The following is a 24,846-nucleotide window of genomic DNA, read 5'->3' as shown; positions in this document are numbered from 1 at the left end:
GTCCCTGATTTGTGGCTTTTCTTGATGTTGTCTTTGTCCTGCCCTCCTGCCCCCATGACCCCCATCTCAGCTCTTCTCATTGTGAAGAACAAGCCACCAGCAAGTTGGTGAAGGCCCTGGGTGCTAACAGGAGAGCCCACCATGTCCCAGGCAGGGAGTGTGGCTGGGAGAGGAAAAGCTGCCTGGCTTTTCCAGGCTGAGGAGAGCACATTATACCCGCACAGTGGGAAGGAGTCCAAGAAATCCTGGCCCAGGCATGGGGAGATCCTGAGCCAGAGCAAATGCTGCTCAGCAGGGCGGTGGGGGACAGGGAGGTGTGACTGCCCTGCGGTGGGTACCAGCCTGCCCGGCAGAGGCCAGAGCCCCCACCGAGCATGGGGACAAGGTGACATTTTGGGAAGGCCAGCGCTCATCCTGCAAGCAGAAGCTGAGGGGGGACCACTCAGCATCGTTCCAGCTTGGGACAGGCCAAGTTTGTCCCTTCACAGTTGTTTTTAGGGTCTTTGCCCCTTCAGCAGTGGGGCTTGTGGCAGCATCGTCTCACCCATTTTGTTGTCTCATGTGTCATAATTTGGGGGATTAGGACCAGTGGGCAGGAGCTCATGGGAGCTGTACTCTGCAGGATTGGGACCTTTGTGAAGAATGTGCATCATGTCTGCATGGGGAGAGGCCATCGGGGCAGCGGGAGGGAAGGTCTTTCTGTATAAAGGCAAAAGGAGGAGCCGGACGCTGGGGGACCTATGGGCAGGAACAAGTCCCCACACGTGGCAAATGCCCTTGGTGGGAGAGCTCAGGACCCAGATGTGTCACTGTGGCAAGGTGGCTCCTGTGTCATCTTGTCATTGTGGCTGGGGGGATGTCTCCACAGTGGAGAAAGTGCTCGGCCTCCGGGTCAGTCCAGCTGAGCATCCGCTTCTCTTCTGTGACCCTCAAGCCACCACGTCTTTGCTTTGTACAAGGTGACAGCCACAGCCTGTTTGAGCACAGCCGAGACTGGACTGAGGCTTGGCCCTGCAGATACCCTCTCTGTGGTCCCCCCACAGCCCACAGACTGTGGGAGCTGGGCTGCTGAAGTCCCTGAGTGTCTCTGGTTAGAGGGCTGGCTGAGCCTCCTGTGGAAAGCTTGGAGGTTTTTGCAGTTTCTTTTTTTGCCTCCTAGTGACTTCCCTTTCAAAGGGAGTTCCAGGACTAGGGAGCTGAGGCTGTGGAGCATGCAGAGCCCAGGAGCACTGTCCTTGGCGCTGGGGTGGGACAGGGACCGTTTTTTTACACCTTGTGGAGTCAGCTGGGGGAGCTAGCTGGGACCCCACGCAACATGGCCCGAGCCAGGCAGTGGTTAGGCTTTCATCCATGGGGAAGAGGGGGAGCGGAGAGGTGGAACACAAGGAAGGTGAAGAATGAGGTGGTCAGTGAGATCCAGGAGCTTTTGAGCAAGGTGGACTTAGGGGTCGGCATGCAGAGGGCTGTGGACACACACAGTGTCTGTCTCGCTGGGAAGGCTGCAGGACAGGGAGCGCTGCATGGCTCGGCAGCCCAGAGGTCCATCCTCGGTGGTGACTGGGAGCTGAGGGCCCTGGGTGGTGCTGGATCTGCCATCGGAGCAGAGCAGGACACTGGAGTCTGCCTCGCACTTGGTGGTGCGGCTGTAGTAGGGCTCCATCACGTGCCGCATCTCCAGGGGCATGGTGAGCGGCAGGACCTCAGCCTTGATTACAGCACCCAGGTGAGCTTCGGAGGAGGACGCCCGGAGGCTCTCAGAACGGCTCATCTTGATCAGCAGGTCGATGGTTTTATTCTCGGCCTCAAGGAGGCAGTTTGGCAGTCCCTCCCCATCTCCAGCCTCCCCGGTGGCCGCACATTTGTTGAGGGCCCCTTGGTCTTTGCCATGGAGCTTCTCACTGCCCAGGCTCATGTTGCAGGCCTCCTTCTTGGCCAGCTGGACCTTCTCCAGACCTTCAGAGGATCTCTTCACTGAGAGGTCCAGAGGCCCTTCGTGGGGTTTGTTGGCTTTCTCCAGTGCCTGGTGGATGTGGTAGAGCTCCTTTCGGATTTTGACCAGCTGGTCCCTCAGCTCTTTTTGCCCGGGGGTGTCCTCCTTTGCCAGATCAGACAGTTTCTTCTCCACCTCTTGGTACTCCTCTAAGGTTTTGGACAGGTCCCCAATAAGCATGGTTGTGGCCTCAGAGTCTGTCATGGTGGCAGAAGTCTCCTGGGGTCTGCTCTGCTTGCAGAGGCCATGGTCCAGGCCAGAACCCACAGAGTGAAGAGCTTCAGTGTCATTGCCCCTCTCCGGTTCCTCAGGCTGGCCAGTGAGAACTTCCATGTGCCAGTGGTCCAGGGCCTTGGGGATGTGGCCAGGGTTGGCCCTTGAACCACTGCAGAGAAGTGGATACAATCAGTAGGGAAAGAGATAGGAAAATCCTTGGGCATATGTCCAGGGACAGCACTGCCAGAGTCAGCCAGGGCTCCTGCCAGCGGGAGGTCCTTCCAGGAAGGGCTTTGGTCTGAGCGTGCAGAGCCCTGCTGGACCTGCCCTGGCATTGCTCTCCCAGGAGGGGGATGGACCTTGACACGGCCTATTTCATGACACCCACTAACACAGGGAGAGACCAGTCTGGGGAGGTGGTCTTGATAAGTGATCCCACCTCAGCTAGCCAAACATGGGTTCTCTTTCCTCTTGGAGCACTGGAGAATGTTGATGGAAATGACCATCCCACACTCCTGAAAGCTCGGTTGCAGGGGATCTCTGCAGCCAGCCTGAGAGCAGGGAAGAGGCAGGTGGAGATGGAAAACCATGGAGAGCTTCTCCAGAGAAAGCTCCTTTGGGTGCCAAAAGTGATGGATTTCACGGTGACATTTTCTTGGAGCTACAGCTGGACTTGTACAACCAGGAGAGGGACTGAAATGTTGTTGAAAGGAGCTGTGCACATTTCTAGCCCCAGGTAAAAGGAAATGTTTGGAAATGGGGGCCTCCCTCTGGGCTTTGAAACCAGAAGGCAAATCAGAGGAATGCAAATGTGTGTTTAAAAATAGGCAATGATTGTTCCAACAACCCTGGGATGTGGGAGGTTTCCTGGTGCCTGGGGAGCACAGGTCCACACCGCACAGACACCACACTGCTTCTCGCTCTGTATAAAACAGAGGAAAACGAGGGACGGCAAGTGGTCCCACCATAGTCCGTGGGCTTGGACACACCTGAAGGCTATGTAGGTAGGTCCTTTGTTCCTGGAGGGCAGAAAGCCCTGCCCTGTGCGGGTGTTGGTATGAACCACCAGCCCCGAGTGTGCCCAGCCCCTGGAGACTCATCTCATGGTTTAGGGGCAAGTGGAGGGATCAGTAATACGAGGGGGTGTGAAGGTGATGGTTGGGGCCAACCAGATGTGAGGAAGAGGCAGAGAGACCACCGGCACCTTACCTGCTCTGGTAGCTGAGTTTTCCAGGCATCAGCCTTTCGGGTCCTATCAAATCCAGCCCATTGGCAGTGAACTTCCTCTTCAGGGAGCTGCCTGGAGGACTGCTGGTCTCCAGACAGGTCACCACCGGTAGCTCTGTCTTCCGGACACCACTGGGGGCAAAAGCGCCATCCTTCACCCCCACTATGTTTTGGTAGATGTCGGTGGCTGTTTTTTTGCGTAGGTTGTTGAGGCCCAAAGCTGGGTTGCTCTCCTTCTCTTGGGACAGCCATTTCTCCTCTTCCTCCTGCCCCAGCATGGCAGGGTGGTTGAGCTCGGCAGCGGGCTCCTCTCTGACACCTTTGGACCAAGGAAAACCTGTCTTCAGAACGGGCACCTTCAGCAGCCCTGGTTTGGTTGGCTCACTGGGAGGTTTGGCTTGGGGTGGCGTGGGCATGACAGAGCCCACCAGCTGCTGGGCTTCTGGCTTGCTGGAGGACATCTTACCTTCAGTGGAGCCGAAGGTGTGCTCAAAGAGCAAGGGGTAGTAGAAGCGGGGAAGGAAGGCTGAGCGGTCGGGGCTCTGCAGAGGCTGGAAGTGGGAGGTATGTGGGTGCATCAGCTGGGCTGTGGAGGCCAGGAAGGGCAGCTGAGCCAAGTGCGTGTGTGTCGTAGCACTGTTGGTCATGGTGGGGCTCAGGTAGGAGAAGAGACCGGGGTTTAACGGGTAGTTAATACCCAGCAGTGAGAGATTGAGGCCCTGAGGTTCGTGGTAGTCACTGTAGGCAGGAGGGGGGTAGCATGGGATGATGTTGCTGTCGGTACAAGGTGGGGAGACCTCAGGTGTGTTCCTCCTTTGCCCATTTGCCACCAGCTTCCACTGCTCCATGAGGATCCCGCTGCTGGCCAGGCATTTCTTTGGCACTTTGCAATGCTTTGGCTTAGCATCTAGGTCTGGGGAGGCCATTTCCCTGCTTTTCATGACGTGGTTCTTGAGGGAGAAGACATCCGTGATGATGAAGTCAGGCTCCACCTCCTTGCAAGGCTTGTCCCTCTTGTTCTTGAAACCGAAGACCAAAGCGTTCACTTCTGGTTCAGCTGGGTCACCTTGGCAACCTGCCTCTTCGTTTTTCTCTTTCTTCTCCCCCGCATCCATCTCCCTCAACAGGCCAGAGACATCATCCTCCTCCTCTTGGAACTGGCTACCTTCTTCACCAGCCCCTTCACCAGGCAGGATCTCCACCCCTGCCATCGGCTTGTCCTCGTGGCTGTCCCTGTTGGAGGCCTGCCTGGTCCTAACCGACCCTCCCAACGTGGCCGAGGAGTCACAAGTCTCCTGCTCGTCCCGCCGCCCACGCAGGCGGGGGGTCTCCGTTGCGTGCAGGAGCCGCAGCTCCGGGTGGAGCAGGTTGCCCTTCTTGTAGGGCCAGTCAGACTCGATGAGGAGGGAGAGGGAGTTCTTGCACAGGCTGTACTTCATGTGGTTGTAGAGGTGGGACTTCTCCATGCAGGTGAAGGGGCACTGGAAACATTTGTAGTTGTATGGCTTGCCCCATGGCCTTGGGATGTAGTGAGGCTTTTTTGGCTTCCTCTCCTTGTGCTTGTAGACCGAGGTTAGCTTGCAGCTGACATCGTCCTTGGACATGGTGGCAGGTGCCTGGAGGTGACTCCTTGTGGGAATGGAAGGGCACGGCACGTGAATCTTCCCACAGCTCTCCAGGAACCAGTGTGTGCCCTGAAAGAAGGACATCATGGAGCTGGTGAGCTGTGCCTGCAGCTGCCTGAGATGGCTCTGCTCCACGGGCACCTCCTGGTCCCAGGGAGCAGAGCTGCTGGGACCTCCATCTGAGCTCCAGTGTTTGGGATTTAAACCAATCCCAGTGATGGAATTTTTACCCGAACGCTATTGGTGTGCCCATATGTGCTGTCCCTGTTATTAACCCTCTTCTCTCAAACCACCCCAGAGCAAGAGGAAAACAAACATGGTAAAGGCGTTGAAGCTAAACCACCTCGAGCTGACATTGAAGCACCCTGGTGATCTCCCTGCCCAGCTGGAGACTCCCTCAGGGTAGTCCCAGCCCATCCAGCACCACTTTCCCTCTGAGGGCAGGGAACAAAAGGGAAACCCACCAGCAGCCCCAGACGCTGCGCTGGGCACTGACCTGTGCAGCTTTGCCAGCTCCTGGGCTGCCACAGTGCCAGAGCCGACTGAGATGCTCCAAAGCTCAAGCACCAAAGCTGGTGCCAGATGTAGATGCCTGAACCCCGCATGTGAATGTGCAGTCATGGTGCACAGAGGACCATCGGGTGGACAGACTGGATGGGGAGAGGTTGTGGACCAGCTGCCCTGAACTTGACGTTCCTGCTGGAAAGGCAGTCCTGCCTCCCCAGCTGCGTGGGGCTGACCCTGTCCCATGTCAGGACACAGGTAATCCAACTTGGAAAACCATTCTCGGCTAAAACACACCTCCCCACTTCCAGGTGTCTGCCCCAAGATTGAAACGTCTGGGAAATGTCCCCCACAGTCCCCCGACGCAGGGCTGGCCTTGGATGCTTCCTACTGCAGCCTCCCTGAGGATGGCGGCAAGGTCGTGCCCGTCCCCCCACCTGCTGTGGGAGCAGGTAGGGGAGCCCAGCACCCCAACTCCTCGCCTCCCAGAGGAGCCAGTTCTGCACAGGATCCACACTTACGAAACTGGACTCCCCCACAGATGGCCAAGCAGCAATCTCCTGCAGTCGCAGGGCAACCAACACTGATGCACGCGCCTGCGCCAGCCCTCCAGACTCTGCTTTGCCCTGGAGGGACTTGCTGGCTTCTTCCCCATTAGAAAACACCCTGCATTTCTCCTGGGAAGGGCAGCAGATTTGAGGGCTTGTTCTGCATGGGTCAGGTTCATTTCTCAAGGGCTAAATCCTTCCCCCATGCAGCAGGTCCCAAGGCAGAGCTCCACCCCAGGAGAGCCTGCAGCCAGGCTGCTGTGGGGATACACAGCCTGGGAAGGAGAAGTGGGCAGAAGCATCTCCAGATTGCCACCAATGTGGCAGCTGAAGCCATTCAGGGAAACAATCTGCTCCCCATCTTTTGGGGAGGAGATGAGTTTTGCAGGATGGGAAGGGAGAGTCCGTCTCTGTGCTCTGGGGTATGCTGCGGCTTTGGGCAGCCAGGACCAGCAGCTGCCCGGGGCAGGTCCAGGCAGCAGCTCCAGGAGCTGACAGCCTGCAATGGGCATTGCTCCCCACCTGCCTGGGGTGTGCCCAGCCCAGAAGTAGCCTGCATCCTTCTGCACATGGCCTGGAGGGCTTCCCCAGGGGGCTGGGTGGGGGCATTGTAGCTCCCGGGGGTGTCTGGCATAGCAGGGATGAAAAGCTGGGATGAGAGTGGGATGGGCAGGGAAGGGGCTCGTGTGGCAGCAGCACTGCACTGGGAGGAGGTTGCAGTGTGGCCCCATGATGCTCCCCACCTGCTGGGGCTGGGCTGCATGCTCGCTGCAGGCAGCTCCCCTCGGTCAGCCCAGGCCCTTGGGGCCGGCTGCTCACCCCACAGGTCCACAGCCCTGTGCCTCCTCCCCTGAACATCCCCCTCTGGGTACACGTCCCTGCTCTGGCTGCAGCCTGGAATTCTGTGTGCCCTGCAGGGACGGTGGCCCCGGGGACAGTCCCACCAGCGCTATGCCAGGTGGTGGCTGTGCTGGGCTGAAGGATGCTCTGTGCTGTGCTACCCGCCCTCCTCACCGCTGGCACCAAGGGGCATCACCTTCCCCTGGGAGCATGGTGAGAGCATTTGCATGACAGGAGAGGGAATTGCCTGTGTAGGACCCTTCCCACTTTCCTCCTGAGGTTTGTCTTCAAACAGCAGAGTGTCTCCTGCCTGCGGTGGGGACAGGGAACAAGCCATGCTGTGGCTTCCCCAGTGCAGCACAGGAGCCTGCAGGGCAGGCTGAGCTGCAGGAAGGGTTTGGGGACAGGTGTCTGCTTGCCCACACGTCGACTGAGCTGGAAGCTGACCCTGCCACTAAGATCCGGTCTTGCAGAAAATAGGCAAAAACGTCCCCTTGTAATGTGCCCCTGTCTGCTGGGATTCTGAGGGAGCTCCAGGGGTGCAGACCCGACCTGCAGCAGCCAAGGCTGATTTGCCCCATTGCAGTGGGATGCGCAGGCAGAGCTCGGGGCCTCCTGCCTGCAGGTTCACCGTGGTGAGTGACAGCCTGACCAGCTGCCCGGAGGGACATGCTTGTCCTTGAGCCCTCAGACACTTTCTGCATGCGTCACGCCTGTGAGCCGTGAGAGCTCTGCACACACGCTGCGATGCTCAGGGGAGCAGAAGGGATGCAGCAGCAGCTGTGCAGGATGGGGTCCCTCTGAGCATCGCTCTCTGGCTCCAGCCACTGAGTCTGGGGTGCCCCGAGCATCCTGGATGTGGCTGTGCCCTGGTCCCCTGCCCCATCTCCCCGCAAGCCCACCCTGCTAGAGGGGAAAAAACAAAGAGCGGCTGAGTGGGGAGCCGGGTGCCTTGGCCCCACTGCGATGCACACCGCCTGTTTGCAGGTCAGTTGAACAAACATTTGCTGTTTATATGCCAGAGGCAGATTAAATCTTTGCTGGGAGACTGGAACTGGTTGTTCCATTCCTGCACACCTGATCCTCCTCCAACACTGCTGCAAATGCCGTTTGTTCCCCTCCTGTGCCCGGTGGTGCGGGCAACGGCAGGATGTGGGGACAGGCAGCTTGGCTGCTTCCACCTCCCTATTGATGCAGAGAGGAACAGCAAGGGAGAAGAGGAAAGAGCAAAGAAAAAGAAGGGTAGAGGGTGGGAAAGTGCCCAGCATGTGAGCCAGGCAGGCTCCGGCAGAGGGGAGGCATCCCCAGAGCCGGATCAGGCCCTGCGGAGCCGGGAGACAGGCGTTGCAGCTCCTGGTTGCTGAGCAGTTCCCGCACCAGCAGATCTTCGTGGTCTGCTGAGTCTCTCTCTGCCACAACACATTATTTCCAGTGGGCTGTCAGCTGCGGCGGTGGGGGCCGTGCCTGGGGGCAGCGCGCGGCGGGGACCGCGCACCTGTGCTTGGGAATTGCAGCATCCCTGCTCTCCTCCCCGGGACTGCCAAGGGGAGGGGGGCATTGTCAGATGGAGGGAGCGGAGTGGCAAGGGGAGAAGAAAGGGCGAGACAAAGGGAAGGAAGAAGGGAGAGATACCCAGGAGAAAGATCTGCAGTCCCCAGTGCTCCAGTACTTAAAAAATCCCAGTCCCAGCCTGCGCTCTGGACACAGGGATGCAGGGAAGCACATACAACCATTGGGGCAGCTGAACTGCATCGTCTTAAATGTCCATCTAGCTCATGTCTCTAATAGTCAAAAGTAGGACATAGGGCAAGCATCTATATTACTGCTCCAGTTTTCCTAACCCCTCAGCCATTGCAGTGCATCCCTACAACGGACCAGGTGCCGCTGCATGCAGCACCCAGCAGTGGCCCTCCCCGCTGCGAATCCGCACGGGCTGCTCCTGAAGCTGTGGAAATGTTCAGCCCCCAAAGCATCCTGCAGCAGAGCATTCCCAGTACACCACACAGCTTCATCCTTCAGCTTCCCAGGCTTGTTGGTACCCACATGTTTTGTTTGATGCCCCCCCAACTCTTGGGCTGAAGGAAGCAGCAACCACGGTCCCTGTCCACCCTCCAGCCACATGGTTCACCATCACACCCCTGCTTCACTGTCTACTTTCCAGGCTGAAGCTGAAACCCTCCCAGACCTCTTCCCCTTCCCTGAGCCTCCTCCTGGTCCATGGCAGCCGCTTGGAGGAAGGGGCTGGGTCCGGTGGGTTTCCCATATGGACACAAGCCAGTGCCATAGCCTCCCCCCTGCAGGGAGGCATACCCATGCCCACTGCCCCAGGGAAGGAGAGACAAAAAAGCTCTGCTGAAGTACAGCAGTCTGGTTCAAAGATGTGTCTTCTGCACCGTGTGTGTCCATCGGAGAAGCTCTGCCACTGTGAGCTTGTTCTGATCTGCTTTTGCAGACCCCCAAGAGTTTTTCTGGCTGGAACAAAGACCCTGTCTCTCAAACTGATGTCCTCTCTTCTTTGCTGCTGTCCTCCGAGTCCTCCAACGCTGCGTGTAGGCTGCCAGGGAGCTGCAACGCTCCCATGGAAATTGGCTGCCCTCAACCTTTCCCAGATGGCTGTAGGACATGGCATGGAGGAAGGGGCTCAAGAAAGGCACTGCAGTTTTTCTCCACTCAGGAGGGATGAACCTCCTGCCTTGCACCTTGTCCTGCAGCTGAGGGCTCCAGTGGTCTCTCATGAGCTCGTCCTACCCTGCACAGGTGGGAATTCATTTTTGGTCCCCTGCATGTCCAGCACCAACTGCAGGGACAATTCTTCCCTGCACCTACATCCACCCAGCTGCTTCCTTCTGGGCTGTCCAGGTTGCTCATGCTCCCGGTACCCAGCATCATGCCAGTCTCTGTGATGCCGCTGTTGGTATTCATTGGCAGCAATTGCCACCCCAGGGAGCATGGTGCCCTGATGGCCATGCTAGCCATGACAGTACAATGGGGAGCAGGGGGAGGGCAGCTTTTCTATGGGCTTTCACACTAACCCCACAGACCGTCCCTTTCCTCCCATTACCCGGACTCTCCCATTCTTTCTGGTGCTTCCCCATTGGGGTTTTGTCCCTTTTTCACCAGCACCGAGGCTGGAGCAGCCAGCCAGGCATGGCAGGGAGGGGAGCGGGTGGCAGCGGGGAGCTGCTGATCAATTCAAACCACTTTCCCTACGCTACATGCTTTTGCCGCAGGGGCTGCTTGGCTATTAGCGGGTATCGGGTCCCTTTTTGTTTTCATAGCCTGGGGTTGTGTGATTTGAGCTTTTAAGCGCTTATTGGAGGCTGGGATGAGAGCAATTGGCCATGGCAAAGCAGCAGGCACTCGGCAAGAGGAGGGGAGCCCGGCTGGTGGGGCCTGGGAGCTCTGCACCCCCCAAACCTCACCCCATGTAGCAGCTGTGTGCTGAACTGCTCCTGTAAGTGACTGTGGGGGGCCACCCTGCCACCTCTGCCTTTGGGGGTCCGCACATCAGCAGCTTTGAAATTATTCCCACCTCAAGGTGTGCCTTCCTCTGGCTTGGTCTCAATTGTTGCACCAAGTTCTCTTTTCCCAGAGCCACATAATATCTTCAGAAAAGTGGGGGGTTCCCACCCACCCCAAACTGCCAGTCCTTCCACCTCTGCCCACCCGCCACTTCTTTGCGTGTGAGGCCCAGAGGCTGCAACCCACATCCCATAGCTCAGCACAGCTCTGCTGCTCAGAGGGTTCTTCATCACTGGTTGCACGTCTCCATGTGCTTCACATCCCGGGGGCAAGCCGAAGTCAGGGTCATGGTCTAAAAATTTGGTAGCATTTGGATTCCCAGCCTTTAGTTTTCCAGTGTTTGGAGGGATCTGGGTTTTCTGGTTGGGAAAGCTTACGTTCCCTTCACAGGCAGCTTTTGGTGAGGGCTCCTGTGGTCTGCAGACTCAAAGCCAGGCTGTAGCCCATCCCTAACCAGCCCAGACATAAGGTGGCTCCATCTCCAAGAGCACTGCTGCCTTTCGAAGCGCAGGCTGCCCAGGGTCACCTGCCCAGCCTCGGAGTGTCCTTCGGGCCAGGTGATGGACTTAGTTCCTGCTGCGCGTTGGAGCCACAGCACCTTCACGCATACAAGTCTTCCTTCATTTGGGGTCAAAATCTTCTCCCTTTTGTGCACATGTTCAAGAGCTGTTTCTACGTCTCTCACCTCTGCTGAGCTCCTCTGCCTCTCGCCTCCATCCCCAGAAAGCAGCTGTCTGTCCCTGGATCTCAGTTAGCCTGAAGACTCCCCGGGGCAAGCCCAGCATCCTATGAAAAGCACACGTGGCGGCAAGCGTTCAACCAAGTGACTGGATTGGAGTCATTGTCTTCTGCCTGTGACACACACAACACCACTCACAGGCTCCTTGAGAGATGAGATCAGGCCGCCACAGCCTCCAGGCTACTCTCCAGAGGTGTGAGGGTCCTCCACCGCAAAAGCTTTTCCTCCCACAGCCTTTCCTGCCACAAGCCCTTCAGGGCAAGAGACAGGTCCTGGTGAGGAGATGTAAGATTGTCTCTCCACATTATATCAACCACCCACACAAGCTTGTGCCTAGGTCCCACTACAGGAGCTTCCTATGTCTTCCTCCACCTCCACTTCTACCTGCTAATGGAGCCCCAGGAGACCACAGGCTCCCAGGTGTGGAGTCAGTGGCTCCATGGCAAACAGACCTCCAAACCTGTGGAGACAACATCAGTCTCCATGTGAAAATGCGCAGCTGGATAGAGGGGAAAGTGGCTGTGTGCAAGCCAGGAGGGTCAGCAGCATGGCTGGACCCAAAGGTACACAGGGGAGATGATGTCCAAGGCTGGCATAGTGAGCAGGGGAAGAGGATGAACATCTGAAGAGAATTGGAGGGGCTTAAGAAGTGCAGGCAGCTGGAATAGGTAGGTATGGTCCAGCCCTCCTATGCAGTAAAGTCTGTGTCACACCAGTGATGTGCAGGGCTCCTGGAGGTCCAAAGAGTTATTTCTCTTGTTCCCAGGAGCTGGAAGGGTGTTTGGTGTAGTCACCTTTGTGCTGGACATGATATGCTGCACACAAAAAATTTCCCTAACTTCTTCCCGTTTCTATGACCTCCAAAGTTTCTTTCCTCACTTACAGGTTTCTCCTTCTCTTGCTGGTCTGACAGCCCAGGATGGCATCCCACTGCCTCTGACCGCCTGCCCTGGGAGATGCCCTCTCAGCCTTCCACCTGTGGCAGACCTTTGGGGATAGTGGCACATCTCCAGAAGCTCCTTCCTTCCTTGTCATCCGGGCCCGTCCCCTTCCCATGTGCTGCGGCACACAGACAGCACTCTGAGCAAGGCAGTGTGGGGCTCAGCTCTCTGCTGATTCCCCAAATCCACCTTTTCCTCCCATCACCAAACAAGCCGTGTGAGCAAGGGTCCTCAGCGTGGACTCAGATGACACAGATCACCTCTTCTGCCCCATCACCACCACAGGTCCCCAGCCTGGTATGGACACAATGCACCCTGCCAGTTCCCCTGCAAAGCTATAAGCTCTGTCGCACAATGAGGTGCTTTTTGTCACCCCTTGTCCCATCAGAAGGCTCCACAACCTTCTGAATCCACTGCAGTCAAGTTCCTCCATGTCACTACTTAAATGTTCTCCTCCTTTTCGCTTTCCATTTATCCTTGTACAGTTCACACTCCATAAATGCACTGGGGATGGGAATGATAAGAAAGGAAGGAGATCTCCTCTGCTTTGCTTTTGCTGGTCTAACAGACCCCAGCTCTTACTGTGTCTCCTAAGACACACCAAAGGTTGCCAAAGGTTCCCATCTTGATATAACCTTTCTCACATCCTGAGTTCTCTCCCATGATGTATGTGCTGTGCCTTTACTGGCTGCTCAGGTGCTCTGCCCCACCAAATCAGTCTCCATCTTGCAACTAGAAAATTCACCTTATTCCAGTTCAAATCCACCCAAAATCCTTTGAGGACAAGGGCAGAGAGTCTTCACTCCTGCTCTGCCTGCCCACCTCCTCCCTTGCAGTCCAACCCTCTTCTGCTCCTGTATGTGTCTATTGCTGCATCCTCACTTACCTTGTTGCCTTTGCTGCAGGAGAGCAGCTGTGCATATGGCCATCACAGGCACTTCCCTCAGCCTTCCCCATCTGTGTCTTCACATCCCCATTTGAAGTTTCCTGCTTTCTTCAGGGTCTTTCCAATCCTCTCCTCTCTTGGGTCAGCCCCTAGCAGACAACATTCTGGCTCTGCTCACATGATGGATGCGGCTCCTTTCCTGCAAAGCTGCTTTTTAGCCAGTTGGCCCCAGACATGCCCTGCTGCATGGGGTTGCTCCATCCCAGATGCAGAACTTTGTGCTCCGCTGAGCTCTGGCAGGTGACCACTAGCCCATTTCTCCAGCCAGGAGCTGCACCTTGCATTGCTCAGCACGACCCACTGAGCCTGGCAGTCCAGCCAGTTTTTGACCCATCTTGTCCTTATGTTTCCAATTTGACCATGAGGATACTGCAGGAGACCATGTCACGGGCTCTGCTAAGGTCATAAAAGCAACATCCCTTCCTCTCCACTTGTCCAGGCAGCCAGTTGTCTCCTGTCAGGAGGCAGTCATGTTGCTAAGGCATGATTTGCCCCTGGTAAATTCACCCTGGCTCCTTCTTGCCATTCATGAGGCTGGAAAGGTCTTTAAGGAGGACTTGGTTCACAGCCTCCCCAGAGACTGAGATGAGGCTGGCCCACCCTGGGTGCTCCCTGATGCATCTGAGCTGCTTCTGCCACAAGGCATCTTGAGCCAGGGACCATTGTGTCCCTGCAGGAACCTCTGCACATCTCAGCAGAGCATGGGATGGAGTGAGCAACGCCTGGGGGATTGCTTGGCTGTCCCACAACCAAGTCCCACTCTTGGGACATTCTGAGATGGGTCAGCGTCCCTGGGGACTTCCTAAGCAGAGCCCTGCCGGTGGCAGCCACCCAGCCCTCATCTGGGATTGCCCCATGCAGCCAAAGAACCTTCCTCAGCCCACCCTGGGGACACAGACCCGCTCGCAGACTCACTCATTCACTCCCTCCCCTCTGCTGGTCCCTCCTGCCAGCCCAGGGGGAGCAGGGGTGGGCAGGGGTGGGGACCGCAGGTCGAAGGGGACAGACATTGGCACAAGCACTGTACACCTCTCCTTCTTGGCTGGGATCCTGGCTCTCCCAGGGCAACCTCCAAAAGATGCCCCCTCCCCTAGGTTAGAGGACAGGTCTCCTTTTAGCCACAACACAGCCAAGACGGGGCAGTGATTTCAACCACCCCTAGAAAAGGGGGGCTGTTGCAACGCTGTGCCCACACCTGGGGTGACTGGGATCATCCCCGCTCCCACCTGCCAGCTCCTGGCACTGACTCCAACCAGCGATTTTAGGATGCAGCTACATGGGAGAATTTTTAATCAGGGCAAGGTCTAACCAGCCACCAAGAAACTGCCAGCTGCAAAGGACTGGGTGTATTTAAGGTAAAATTAAATAAATTAAACTGGAGGGTGTTGATGTGTCAATTCGGCAGTGGTGCGTGCAGAACTGCGGCACCACAGTTTGGCAGCTGCATCCATGAAATCCATCCCATTTCGAAACCCGTTGCAAAACGGCCCCGATTAGGAACGGCCCCAATTAGGAACAACCCCTGCTTCTCCCTCCCCATCCTTAGGCAGGCACAAGCAACTCCACCTGCTAAATAAAAAAACTAAAGGGGAAATGGTTTGCTGCTGGTTGGGAGAGCCTGGGAACAGTGGGGAAACTGCGGAGTGGGAGAGACGGCTGGGATCGACTCCAGTGAAGGTGCAGGAGCTGAACCAGCCAGAAGGCCCTGCCAGGGATGGGGCTGCCCTAGCCCCGGGCCGGCAGGCAGGGACACCCACAGGAGAGAAACTGATATTTTCTGGGGAAGAAACCGATCTTTTCTGGGGGAGAACCAGCTCCCTGCAGAGAGGAGGGAAGCAGGAGGGACATGGCCCTGGGAGGAGGCTGGCCAGCGGAACCCTGAGCCAGGCAGCACTCCTCTTTGCAGCTGCTTTGCAGGCAGGTTTCCCTCCCAAACACGTTTTTAGTCTCGGGCAGGAACATTTGCGATGCTGCGGGCTCACCTGCAGGCAGCAGATGCGCTTCTGCCTTCTGCCTGTTTCTTGATAAGGGTGTTTGGTTGGTGGGTTGTTTTTTTTAAAAATGCAGTTCAAGGTGGCTCTCAGGGTGATGCTGCCTGGTGGTCTTGCTCCCTGTCTTTCCAGCTCCTTTGCTCCCCCAAAAAAGGCAGAGTGGCTCAGCCCCCGGCCCCGCTCCGTGGGCACTGTTGGGGCTGCAGGGAGCCCAGGGGTGTTGCCGACGGTGGGGGCTGAGATGCCGAGTGGGCAGGTAGCGCTCGGCCGCGAAATCACCCGGCAAGGTCTGTAGTGGCCAAGGAATGACCAGGAGGAGTAATGACGGCCGGAGGCAAAGCCACCGGGACTTTGCGCAGGGATGTTATTAGCTGGTGCATAAAGCGGGGAAGGCAGCTTGTTAACCTGTGCCGTGCCGCGGGACCACACGAAATGGCCGGGCAGCCACGCTTGTGCGTGACCCTGCAGCGGAGCGTGCCGGGCAGCAGTGCCGGAGCAGCCGCTGTGGTGGTCCCGGGGCTGCCTGCGCTCGCTGCCTCCCCCACCTCAAACCCAGAGCCCCCCAACCACCCCTGGGTCAAGAAGGGCTCTGACGTGCCTGGGGGGCTCCAGGAAAGGGTGAAAAGACCCAAGGGGATGAGGAGGTGACACATCCACAACCTCCTGTCCGGGATTGTCACAGAGGGGAGCCCAAACCGTCCCTGTGGGGGTGGGCGAGCAGGACCCCGTGCAGGCAGCACCCGAGAGATGCCCAAAACCTCTCCCCATCCGTGTCCCAGGATTTGCCACCACCATGATCCACATCTGGGACTTACTGACATGATTTCCTTGCCTTTTTTTTTTCATAAGACAGCTCTGACTGCTGTGAACTACTCCTCATTACATGGCCTCTTGAGTTAATTCCTGAAATTACTGTAAACATGCATTCTCTGGTGTGAGGATGTGTGAGTTGACACCATTACACATTTTAGTAACTAATCTCCTCCAACAATTCATCAGCTCAGTTTAATTTTCATTTCCATTAAGAAGGATTTAGAGGGAAAAAAATTACCGGTAATATGGATAATATTGTCTTACTGCTAAATTTCACCCTTCCCCTCCTTTTGTATTTCTTTTTCACAATTGTAAATACTTATCACATCTCCAAGCCTGCAGAAAACCATTGCTCTTCTTGATTATTATACAAACAGGGAGAGGTAAATACGATAAAATTAATCTGCGCTCTGTGCCTGCCCAGGCTGCTTCCTAACACATTGCTTCATTTTTAGTGGGAAGAAAAGTCAGACCTCTGCAACCCACCACACGGTCACGGGGAAACCATCCAAAATCCACCACAAACTTCCTATTGTCAGAGACTCGCGTGAGCAAATTCCCAGCGAAGGCAATCGGACATGTCATTAGGAGAGCAACCCAAGCAGAAAGGCCCCATATGACCTCCTTGGTGCCGAGCGCCTTTAATAAGAAGGAGTTACAAGGCTTGCAAAGAGACTGGCGAGTTGGACCAAAGAGCATCACTTGGAAACGATCGCGTCCCTGCACCCAGTGGTTCCTCTGCCCCTTCCCACAGTTTGCACATCCCCTGCCCGGGTACCGGCTCCTGCCCCTGGTTGAGCTCCTGGCTGCAGCATGGCACCGGGCTTCCCCGGGCATTGCGGGACGGCTGGGCTTTTATTTGGGGGGAGTGCAAGACTGACAGGAGAAGGTAGCTTTTAACCAGGGGAATGTTTTCCCCTCCAGCTCCTTGGTGGGATTTTGCTCCCCCGCCCAGACATGCAGTGAGACCCTCAGCCTCCCCCAGCGCCTTCCACCCCCTGCCCACCCCATCCAGCCCCAAAACAGATTGAAATGTCAGGACTTACAGCTCGGCCCCCTTTCCTGTCCCAGCTCCGTCCCTGCTCGGGGATGGCAGGCTGCGGGGAGGCTGGGGGAGCAGGGTGAGGGCTGTCCCCCCCAGCCGAGACCCAGCGTTCCCTAACCCCACTGAGGTGGGGGGCAGGTGACATCCAAAGCTGCTCCCGAGCATTTACAGGGTTGTTTGCAGGAAACATCAAACTCAGGAACAGAAGCGCCAACCCAGGAGTCATTCCCCCCCCCCTCGCCGTCCCTCCCCACCCTCTTGCTTGGTCTCATTTGTACCGATTTGCCCCGCAGGCTTCTCGCTGATTTGCCATGTCCCTGGCAGGGCTTCGACCGGGGAGGGGGAGCGGGAGCCAGACGGGAGCGGGTGGGGGGGAGCCAGCCATGGGGAGGGTGGTGGGGAGAAGGATAGGCCAACAGGAGGAGCCTGGCTTGCCAAAAGCAGTTCAGACCTAGAAAAAGCTTTAATGTGCACAGACGGAGCAGGCTGGGAGCAAAACCAGCTGGGCTGGAGGAGAACATGCTCGGCAAGAGGCTGGTTTGGGGCTGGGTGCGTGCGTGGCTCGGGGCTGGCTCCTTGCTCCAGCCCTCTGAAAATTCCCCTCCCAACATCAACTTTTCCTATCGAGGAGTGATGGGCAGGATGCCAGCCTGGTTTTTCTCCGGCATTAATCATTTACCTGCTCCAGCCACCACCCTTGCCCTGACAGCTCCCGAACCACATCTCCAGCGCAAGAAGGGTCACCTCGAGCTGGGACAGCCCCACCATCATCCCCACCCCATGCCCTGGAGCTCGTACCATCATCCCCACCCTGTGCTTGTGCTATGGAATCTCTCACTCGTGGAGAGAGACAGAAGCCCCTGTGGGGGTGACTCAGACCCCGGGTGCCCCCTTCTCCCCTTGCAGGTCCCTTTCTCCTACAACAGCGAGCCCCAGGGCACCTAGTTTTGGTGTCTGGCACCACCTGAGCACTGGCCCAGGCTGGAAGGACCAGGGGCAGCTGCAGCCTGAGAACCCCCTTGTGAGATGCTGGATTCGGCCCAGACAGCCACGTCGGGATGACCCTGCATGGCATTGTTTAATGCAATTCCTTAAAATTGGACCCTCCCCAAACTGCCTGATGCTCTGGCCCGGCTCACCTCTTTGGAGCCAAATGCGGGGGACCCTGTGTCCCCTCTCGCTGTTGACCCACCAGCTCGCTGTTACCTGGCAGCATCCTCTGTTCACAGGGCGCTGGTGCCAGCGCCAAAGAGCCAGATCTGGCACTGGGCACAGCAGCAGAGCAACCTGAAGACCTGTCTTCGGTGTCCCCCTTGGCTCTGCACCCCCTGTGCCATGGCGGGGGGGCCTGGCTTTGCTCCTGTCCTCGAGCCGTAGCAGGGACACAGCCCTTCCTGGGCGCTTTGCAGGCAGCCGTCTCCAATCTGCCAAGGCGCAGGGCCACCTGTGCTGGCTGCCCATGCCATCTGCGAGGGGGGGGCTGAGGGGAGCTGGCTGCTGTCCCCCCACCCGGGTCAGCGAGCAGGGAGACAACTTGGGGAGGGGGGACCATGGCTGACCCGCTCCATCCGAGGGTGCTGGCACTGGCACCTGCACCCAGCGGGAGGAAGAGGAGGGAATGGGGGCAGCCCTCCTGTAGGTGTCTCCTGCTGTGGGGCTGGGGGAGACATTTCTGAGCCCTTTGGTGGAGTGCCCAGGTGGGGACAGGCTGCACCCTGTACCCTGGATGGCTGCAGTGCCACACTCCCTGCTGCCTCTGGATGTCCCCCTGTGCACAGGGGCGGAAGCAGGCCCTGGCTGATACGTCTTTGGGGGTCTCTCAGATCCAGACCCCCCAGTGCTGTGCACACAGCTGAGCATGAGGGGTCCCATCCCCTCCTGCCCAGGACCGCCCCGGCACTGGCACAGGAATGTCCCAAGAGGAGCAGCCCCTGGAGCCTGTTAGCAGGCGGGGAACCTGGAGGTGGCTTTGATCTGCCCTCCTGCTCATGCTGGTGGCAGCCACCATCCCCTCCTCCCTCCCTGCTCAGCTCCACAGGCATCCTGAGAGCTCCTGGCCGTGGCTGGAGCCCACTGTGTATCCGGAGCTGCACAACCGCCAGAGCCAGGCACTGGCAGGTTCATTCCAGGAATCCCCACAGCAGTCACCATCCTGCTGGTCCTTTGATGAGTTGATAATGAAGCTCCCCTTGCCTTCCTACAGGTAGCCAGAAAGTTTTATTCATCATCGGCTGCTGGAAAGGTCACAGCATCCTCCTCCCCCTTCTATTTCTGGCCTGTGCCCTTTCGCCATCAGAGCGGGGAGCGCTGCCGTCGCTGGACCCTGGACACAGCGTCTCGGTGTGACCACATCCCCGATGCCTCGGCCGCGGAGGTGCGTGGGAGGGCTGCAGGGAGGATGCTTTCCAGCTGCCCGCACACTGCCCACGCCAGCTGGGCTCTTTACGGACCAGAAAAACTGCTGCAGGGCGATGAGAGCTGTGTGCGGGCTAAGTGCCCTCAGCTTCAGCCCTGGCACAACAAAATAATGGGAATTTTGGGATGCAGACAGCACGTGTGATGCTGCTGGAGTCTCCTTGCTGCAAAACCCCTGGAGAGGGGCCTGGCTCCGGGTGTCACAGGCACAGACATGCTCCCAAGGTAATGGGGCTGAAGCAGCTCATGCTGCGTCTGGTGTGGGGTGATCGGGGTGCAGTGGTGAGTGTGGGTCTGGAGGGACCCCAAGAAACACCGAGCCCTCACCCAGGGGAGGCTGGCAGGCAGGCAGCGGCCATGGGGCTCTCAGCATCCCTGTATGGGCTGGGCTGGCACCAGTGGTGGCAGTCATGGGAGCGCTGGTGGAGCATGGGCTGCGGGATGCTCCAGGTGCCACTCAAAAATGGGCAGCAACATGGAATATCCTTCACAGACAACAGGAGACAGAAAAAGAGGTTTGCTCTGAAAATTGACCTTTGCCCAAACCCTGCAGGTTTTTTCCTAATTCTGGGAAATACCCAAACCTTCACCTGAGCTCTGCTCTCCTGGGGGGCCAGGCAGGACCAGCCCAGGGGTCCTCTGGGCTTCCCAGCAGCAAGGGCCTGGGATCACAGACTCAGCTCTGCACATGTAGGTCGACTTGCAGCCATACGAGGAGCCCCAGAGACCCTTTGCACACCGGGGAGGGTAGCTGTGGGCCCCCATTGCTATCCACTTCATGGCAGCATGTCTTGGGAGGGTTGTGAACCCAAGAAGAGCTGCAGGGGAGCCTAGCTCCCTTTCCCAGCCTCTCCAGCTTGCCCAGACGGTGTTGTACCATTAGACCCAGCTTCGTTGTACAGAGCCCAGCCTTTTCCAGCTCTGGGCCAACCTGAAGAGGCTTAAGAAAAGCCCCGGTGAGCTTTTTCATGCTTCTTTGTTAGTGGAGCAAAGATATTCCCAGCCCTGAATCTATAGATTGGCCCTTAAACTAAAACAAGCTCTGGGGACCAGAGAAACAACAGTAGATTTTGGTTGTAGTTTGTTGTGTTTTGTATTTTTTTCTTTCTTTTTCCTGCGTAGACAGCCTTTGCCCAGGAGGGGTTAGCATGAAAAATGCATGTGGGGATTGGGGGAATGGGGGAGTGTTAGGAAGAAGCTATCGATCAAGTATCTCTGAAAGCCACACAGCTGTGCCAGCCCGCTGCCTCTGCCAGCCCTTCCCGGCGCTCCCAGGGCTCGGTGCTTGCCCCGGGTTCGGGATGGGGTGGCTGATGCAGCCAGGAAGCTGCCTGCATCCCGGAGAGGAGCCCACGCTGGACAGCGAGAGGATGCCTCTGCAGTCCCTGTCCTGTCTGTGGCTCCCTCCAGCCAGGCTCGCAGCGTGCTCCTTGCGACATGGCATGTCAGAAATGGGGTCAGGCCTTTTTCTCCCCACATCCGAAGGATGCTTCTCCCAAGCTTTGTAGGGCCATGATAAGGATCTGTAGAACAGCAACGGCTCTGCTCTCTGTGCCCATCAACCCACCCACCCGCCCCATAGCTCTGTACCGCTCTGCTCTGGCAGATCAGAAATAATAATAATTGCAAGTAATAACGAGCCAAACGCAGATGACAGCCCAAGCACCAAGGTGGGTGACCAAGCATACCTCCTGGCACAAGAAGAGCAAGCTGAGGGCACCTCTGTGTCCAACAGGCACTGATGCTGGCAGGAGACGAGGGACACGGGTCCTGCTCTCAGCTCTGGTCCCTGCAGGGCTGGTGCCCCTGTACTGGCAGTGCCCTCGCAGCTGTGTGGGGCTGTAGGTGCCACCGAGAAACACAGGATACGATGCCTGAAGTATGGCAAGGCACTGCAGAGATAAAAGCTTCTCCAGATGGTGCTTATCATGAGCGGGAACATGACGGGATGGCGCTGGAGTGGATGCTTTATGCTATTGATGTCCCTGCCACCAAAGGCAGCTCTGCTAGCTGTAACCAGTCTGGGTCTGGGACAAGGGGCAGACCTGACTTTAGGCTTCAGCTTGGCCAAAAGTGCCTTGAAATTTGTCCCAAATTTGACATTTTGGAAGTGTGGGAGAGGAGAAAAGTGGTGAGGAAAAAAGCAGTGGGAGATGGGAATGATCTGATCTCACAAGGGGGAAAAAATCCCTGACATCTTTGCTTCTCCCTCTTGCTGGGCACCAGCTTATGGTGCTGAGCACCTCGGGCTTCGCCAGTGGGCACCGGGATGGGGGCACCCGGCAGTACCTGCTTTGCCACCCTTCTGCCTGATTTTGCTCCACTGCTGTGGTGTGTGCACCTCCTGGCACAGCCCACGCTCTGCTTGCGGCTGGGATGTTGCAGAGGGGGAGCTGAGCACAGCTGTCTCAGCAGGAGAGAAGAGGAGGCTTAGAAAAGCTGGGGGGATATGGGGGGTGGGGGGCTCACACTGCCCTCACTTCAGTGGGGCAAATCTGAGAGTGTTTGCCACAAGGAAAGGTGTTCAAAGGTCCATCAGCCTTCCCTGAGCCGGGGGGGAGGCAACTGCCAGCAGCCACTGGCTGGTGTCCTCTCCTCTCCCAGTGACATGGTCCAAGCCGTGAGCAGGGGACTCCCCGAGCCCCTGCCAGCTCTTCCTCACTGCCTGATCCTGGCGACGGTGAGCTGCTGACAGCAATCAGATTCCCCCCCCCCCCCCCCCCCGCCTTGCCCAGGAAAAGCTTGTGGCAGCAGAGAGAGTTTGGCCTAAATCACCGACTGCATGGCAGGACACCTGGACAGACCCCCGGCTCCCTGCCCATCACTGCCAGCCCCCCGGGCACTTCTCTGGCTCCGTGTGTCATGGGGGCATTGGACCCTGGGTCTGTAATCCGATGTGGTCACACACAATTGCCCTCCGGATCGGCCGCTCCAGCCGTGCCCGGAGCCCTGGCACCCACGGGCAAGGTGCAGGGTGCTGCCTGGGTGTCCCCCCATCCAGGTCCCGTGTGGTGGGGACACAGCCCTGCCTCTCCCACCCGCACCTTGCCGCAGAGCTGGCACTGCTCACAGAGGTCCCTCTGACTTAACATTGCAGGTTCTTTGAGTCCCCTCATCTAATTATAATCTTGATTACAATCTGTGGCTGGATTCTGATGCCCCGATGAAAAGCTGCTCCCCTGGGCTGACCCCTCCGTACATGCCCAGGGGGACCGCAGGGAACGCTGCCACTGCATGGGGCTGACAGGCAGGACTGGGGGAGAGTGAAATGCACAGACGGGGAAACTGAGGCACGGAACAGGGGTGCATCCTCAGCCTGGCCTCCCCCTTGCACACACGGAGAAATTTTATCATCTCTGCACTCACCGGGGGTTTATAAGCAGGAATACCCCAAACCATTCATTTTAATGATTTTATCCCTTTTTGATCCATTTACAATTACAGATGCCTGATTTGCCTGGGACCACGGGGGGCTCGCCCAAGTGTCTGGGAGTTCACAGAGGTTCCCAGCCCCACATACAGCTGGGGCTCTTCAGTCTCCACATCACCACCAGACACAATTGATACCCCAAAGAAAACCAGAAAAAACGCCAACTCTTGTAAACTCTGCGTGGCCACAGGGAGCACAGGGCTGTTGCTAGGATTATTTCCCATTCAGCAGGACACAAACTATCTCAGGCACGAAGTCTGTTCCCCACCATGAGGACGAGTATGTGGCACAGGCAAAGCCGCAGCAGGTGGGCTGTAGAGACCCCCCCCTACATACACACAAGTGCAGACACAGGCACACGTACAGCCAGGCACTCGCCCAGCACGCTTTGTTTTGCATTTTGCTACCGCGTTGCCTCCAGCCCACGTCCCCCCTTCAGCCCTGGCTGGGAACAGTTTCCTTTGCAAAGGAAATTCCAACACAGGAGGGTGAAGGCAGGCAAGCACTGATGGCAGCAGGCTGAGAAAAGTGTTTTTTAAAGTTGGTTGATAATTCTTTTTGCTCCTCTGTAAAAGGCAAGGGGAGCCCCACCGCTTGGGGCCAGCTGGGACGGGATGGTGCCTGGCTGGGAGATGCCTCAGAGCAGGCAGGCAGGAGCCGTGCACTGCCCGCAGCCCAGGCAGACATCGACAGCAAGAAATAGGAGCGAGGGAACCCGCGGCTGGCTCGGGATGCTCTCAGCTCGTAGCATCGATGTCTGCAGGGAGGCTGAGGCTGGGCTTTGCTAGACCCAATCTCCCAAGCACCCGGCCGCTGTCCTGAACTCCGACTTGCACAGGTACCACTGGCACCAAAAAGGGTTAAAAAATCCCCAGGAATAACACTAATAACTGCCCCATCCCACCTGCCTGCACAACTGCTGCTGGCTGGTGGGAGCGGAGCGGGTCCCTCACACCTTCCCCCTCCCCGGGACAGCCTCCTGGGAAGGAGGTGGCCAGGACTTACCTGCACGCAGGACTCCTCTTCCCTCGCCGCCGCTCTGCTCTGCCTGATGTTCACTCTGTGAAAGTGGGAAGCGTTTTAGATCATGCAGTAGGTTATATATTGTCTGCAAGTCTGGCCCTAGGGCGTCCATCAGTTGGTCTTGCTTTGCTCCTGCCCCTATATGGAAGATGCATCACATGCTCCGCGGCTCCCAGCTATCAGCCTGGCGAAAGGGGAAAAGAAGAAGGAGAGGAGAAAGGGGGAAGAAAAAAATTAAAAGGATCTTCATCATCATGAAAGAGGCAGAGAGAATTTCTCGGTGGAAAACACACCAGCCAGAAATCCCTGCCTGACCCGAACTTTCCCCGCTCTCTGTTTTTGTTCTCCCCGGCTCCCAGTGGCCCCTTTCATCTGCTGTTCAAGGCCAGCGAGATGTGAAGGCGACTTCGCCTTGATCCCGTGCCTGCCTCAACACCCAGCAGGTGAGGGGCTACGGCTTCGCTTCCAAACGCCGCTGTTCATCCGCAGCGCTCTCAGTGCAAAATATTTCTCCCTCCCCAGTAATGCCCCTGGTGCTGCCAGGCTGGGCAGGCACGGTGTGCTCCCAGGGCTTCCCAGTCAACCCTCTGGATCCATGCCCAGAGACTGGGTCCTGGGGCCTCAGGGCCACCACACTGATGCAAAGCTGCTGAGATGGCATCTCCTGGAGCGGGGTGCTGGCCAGGAGCTGCTCTGCACGGTGCTCGGGATGTGCGCAGCCCCTTTCACCCGTCCAAGGGAAAGGGGATGGCACAGTCAGGCATGCGCGGGTGTCCCAGCCACTGCCGTGGTGGAGACAGTAAGGACAGGCAGGAGGCTGCTGCAACTATGGTCCTTGCCAGATGTGCCTGATGGTTTGAGGACATTTTTCCAGTGGGAACAGAGAAGTTTCCTCCCTTTTCTCCATCTCCATCCTCCCCAGCAGCCGGGCGTACACCCGGGTGTGTGGAGCAGGGGCTGCAGATTGTGGGCAGAAATCTCCGTTTCACCACCTTTTCTACCAAATTTTACTCAGTGGTTTCTCAGCCCCT

At 57.5% G+C, this 24,846-nt stretch overlaps 1 protein-coding gene across 1 annotated transcript; it reads right to left on the bottom strand.

Moving 5' to 3' along the window:
• Positions 1–432: 432 nt before the first annotated feature.
• On the bottom strand, positions 433–23,869 carry PRR35 (proline rich 35). Its single transcript, XM_056336564.1, has 3 exons — positions 23,798–23,869; positions 3,416–5,127; positions 433–2,375 (listed from the first exon to the last, which is right to left on the bottom strand). Exons 2-3 carry the CDS (start codon positions 5,035–5,037, stop codon positions 1,442–1,444), a joined length of 2,556 nt encoding a protein of 851 aa, XP_056192539.1. The 5' UTR covers positions 5,038–5,127; positions 23,798–23,869; the 3' UTR covers positions 433–1,441.
• Positions 23,870–24,846: the final 977 nt, after the last annotated feature.

This window comes from Falco biarmicus, chromosome 4, assembly GCF_023638135.1.
Source record: "Falco biarmicus isolate bFalBia1 chromosome 4, bFalBia1.pri, whole genome shotgun sequence".
NCBI lineage: Eukaryota > Metazoa > Chordata > Aves > Falconiformes > Falconidae > Falco > Falco biarmicus.
This window is presented reverse-complemented; position numbering and strand designations above follow the sequence as displayed.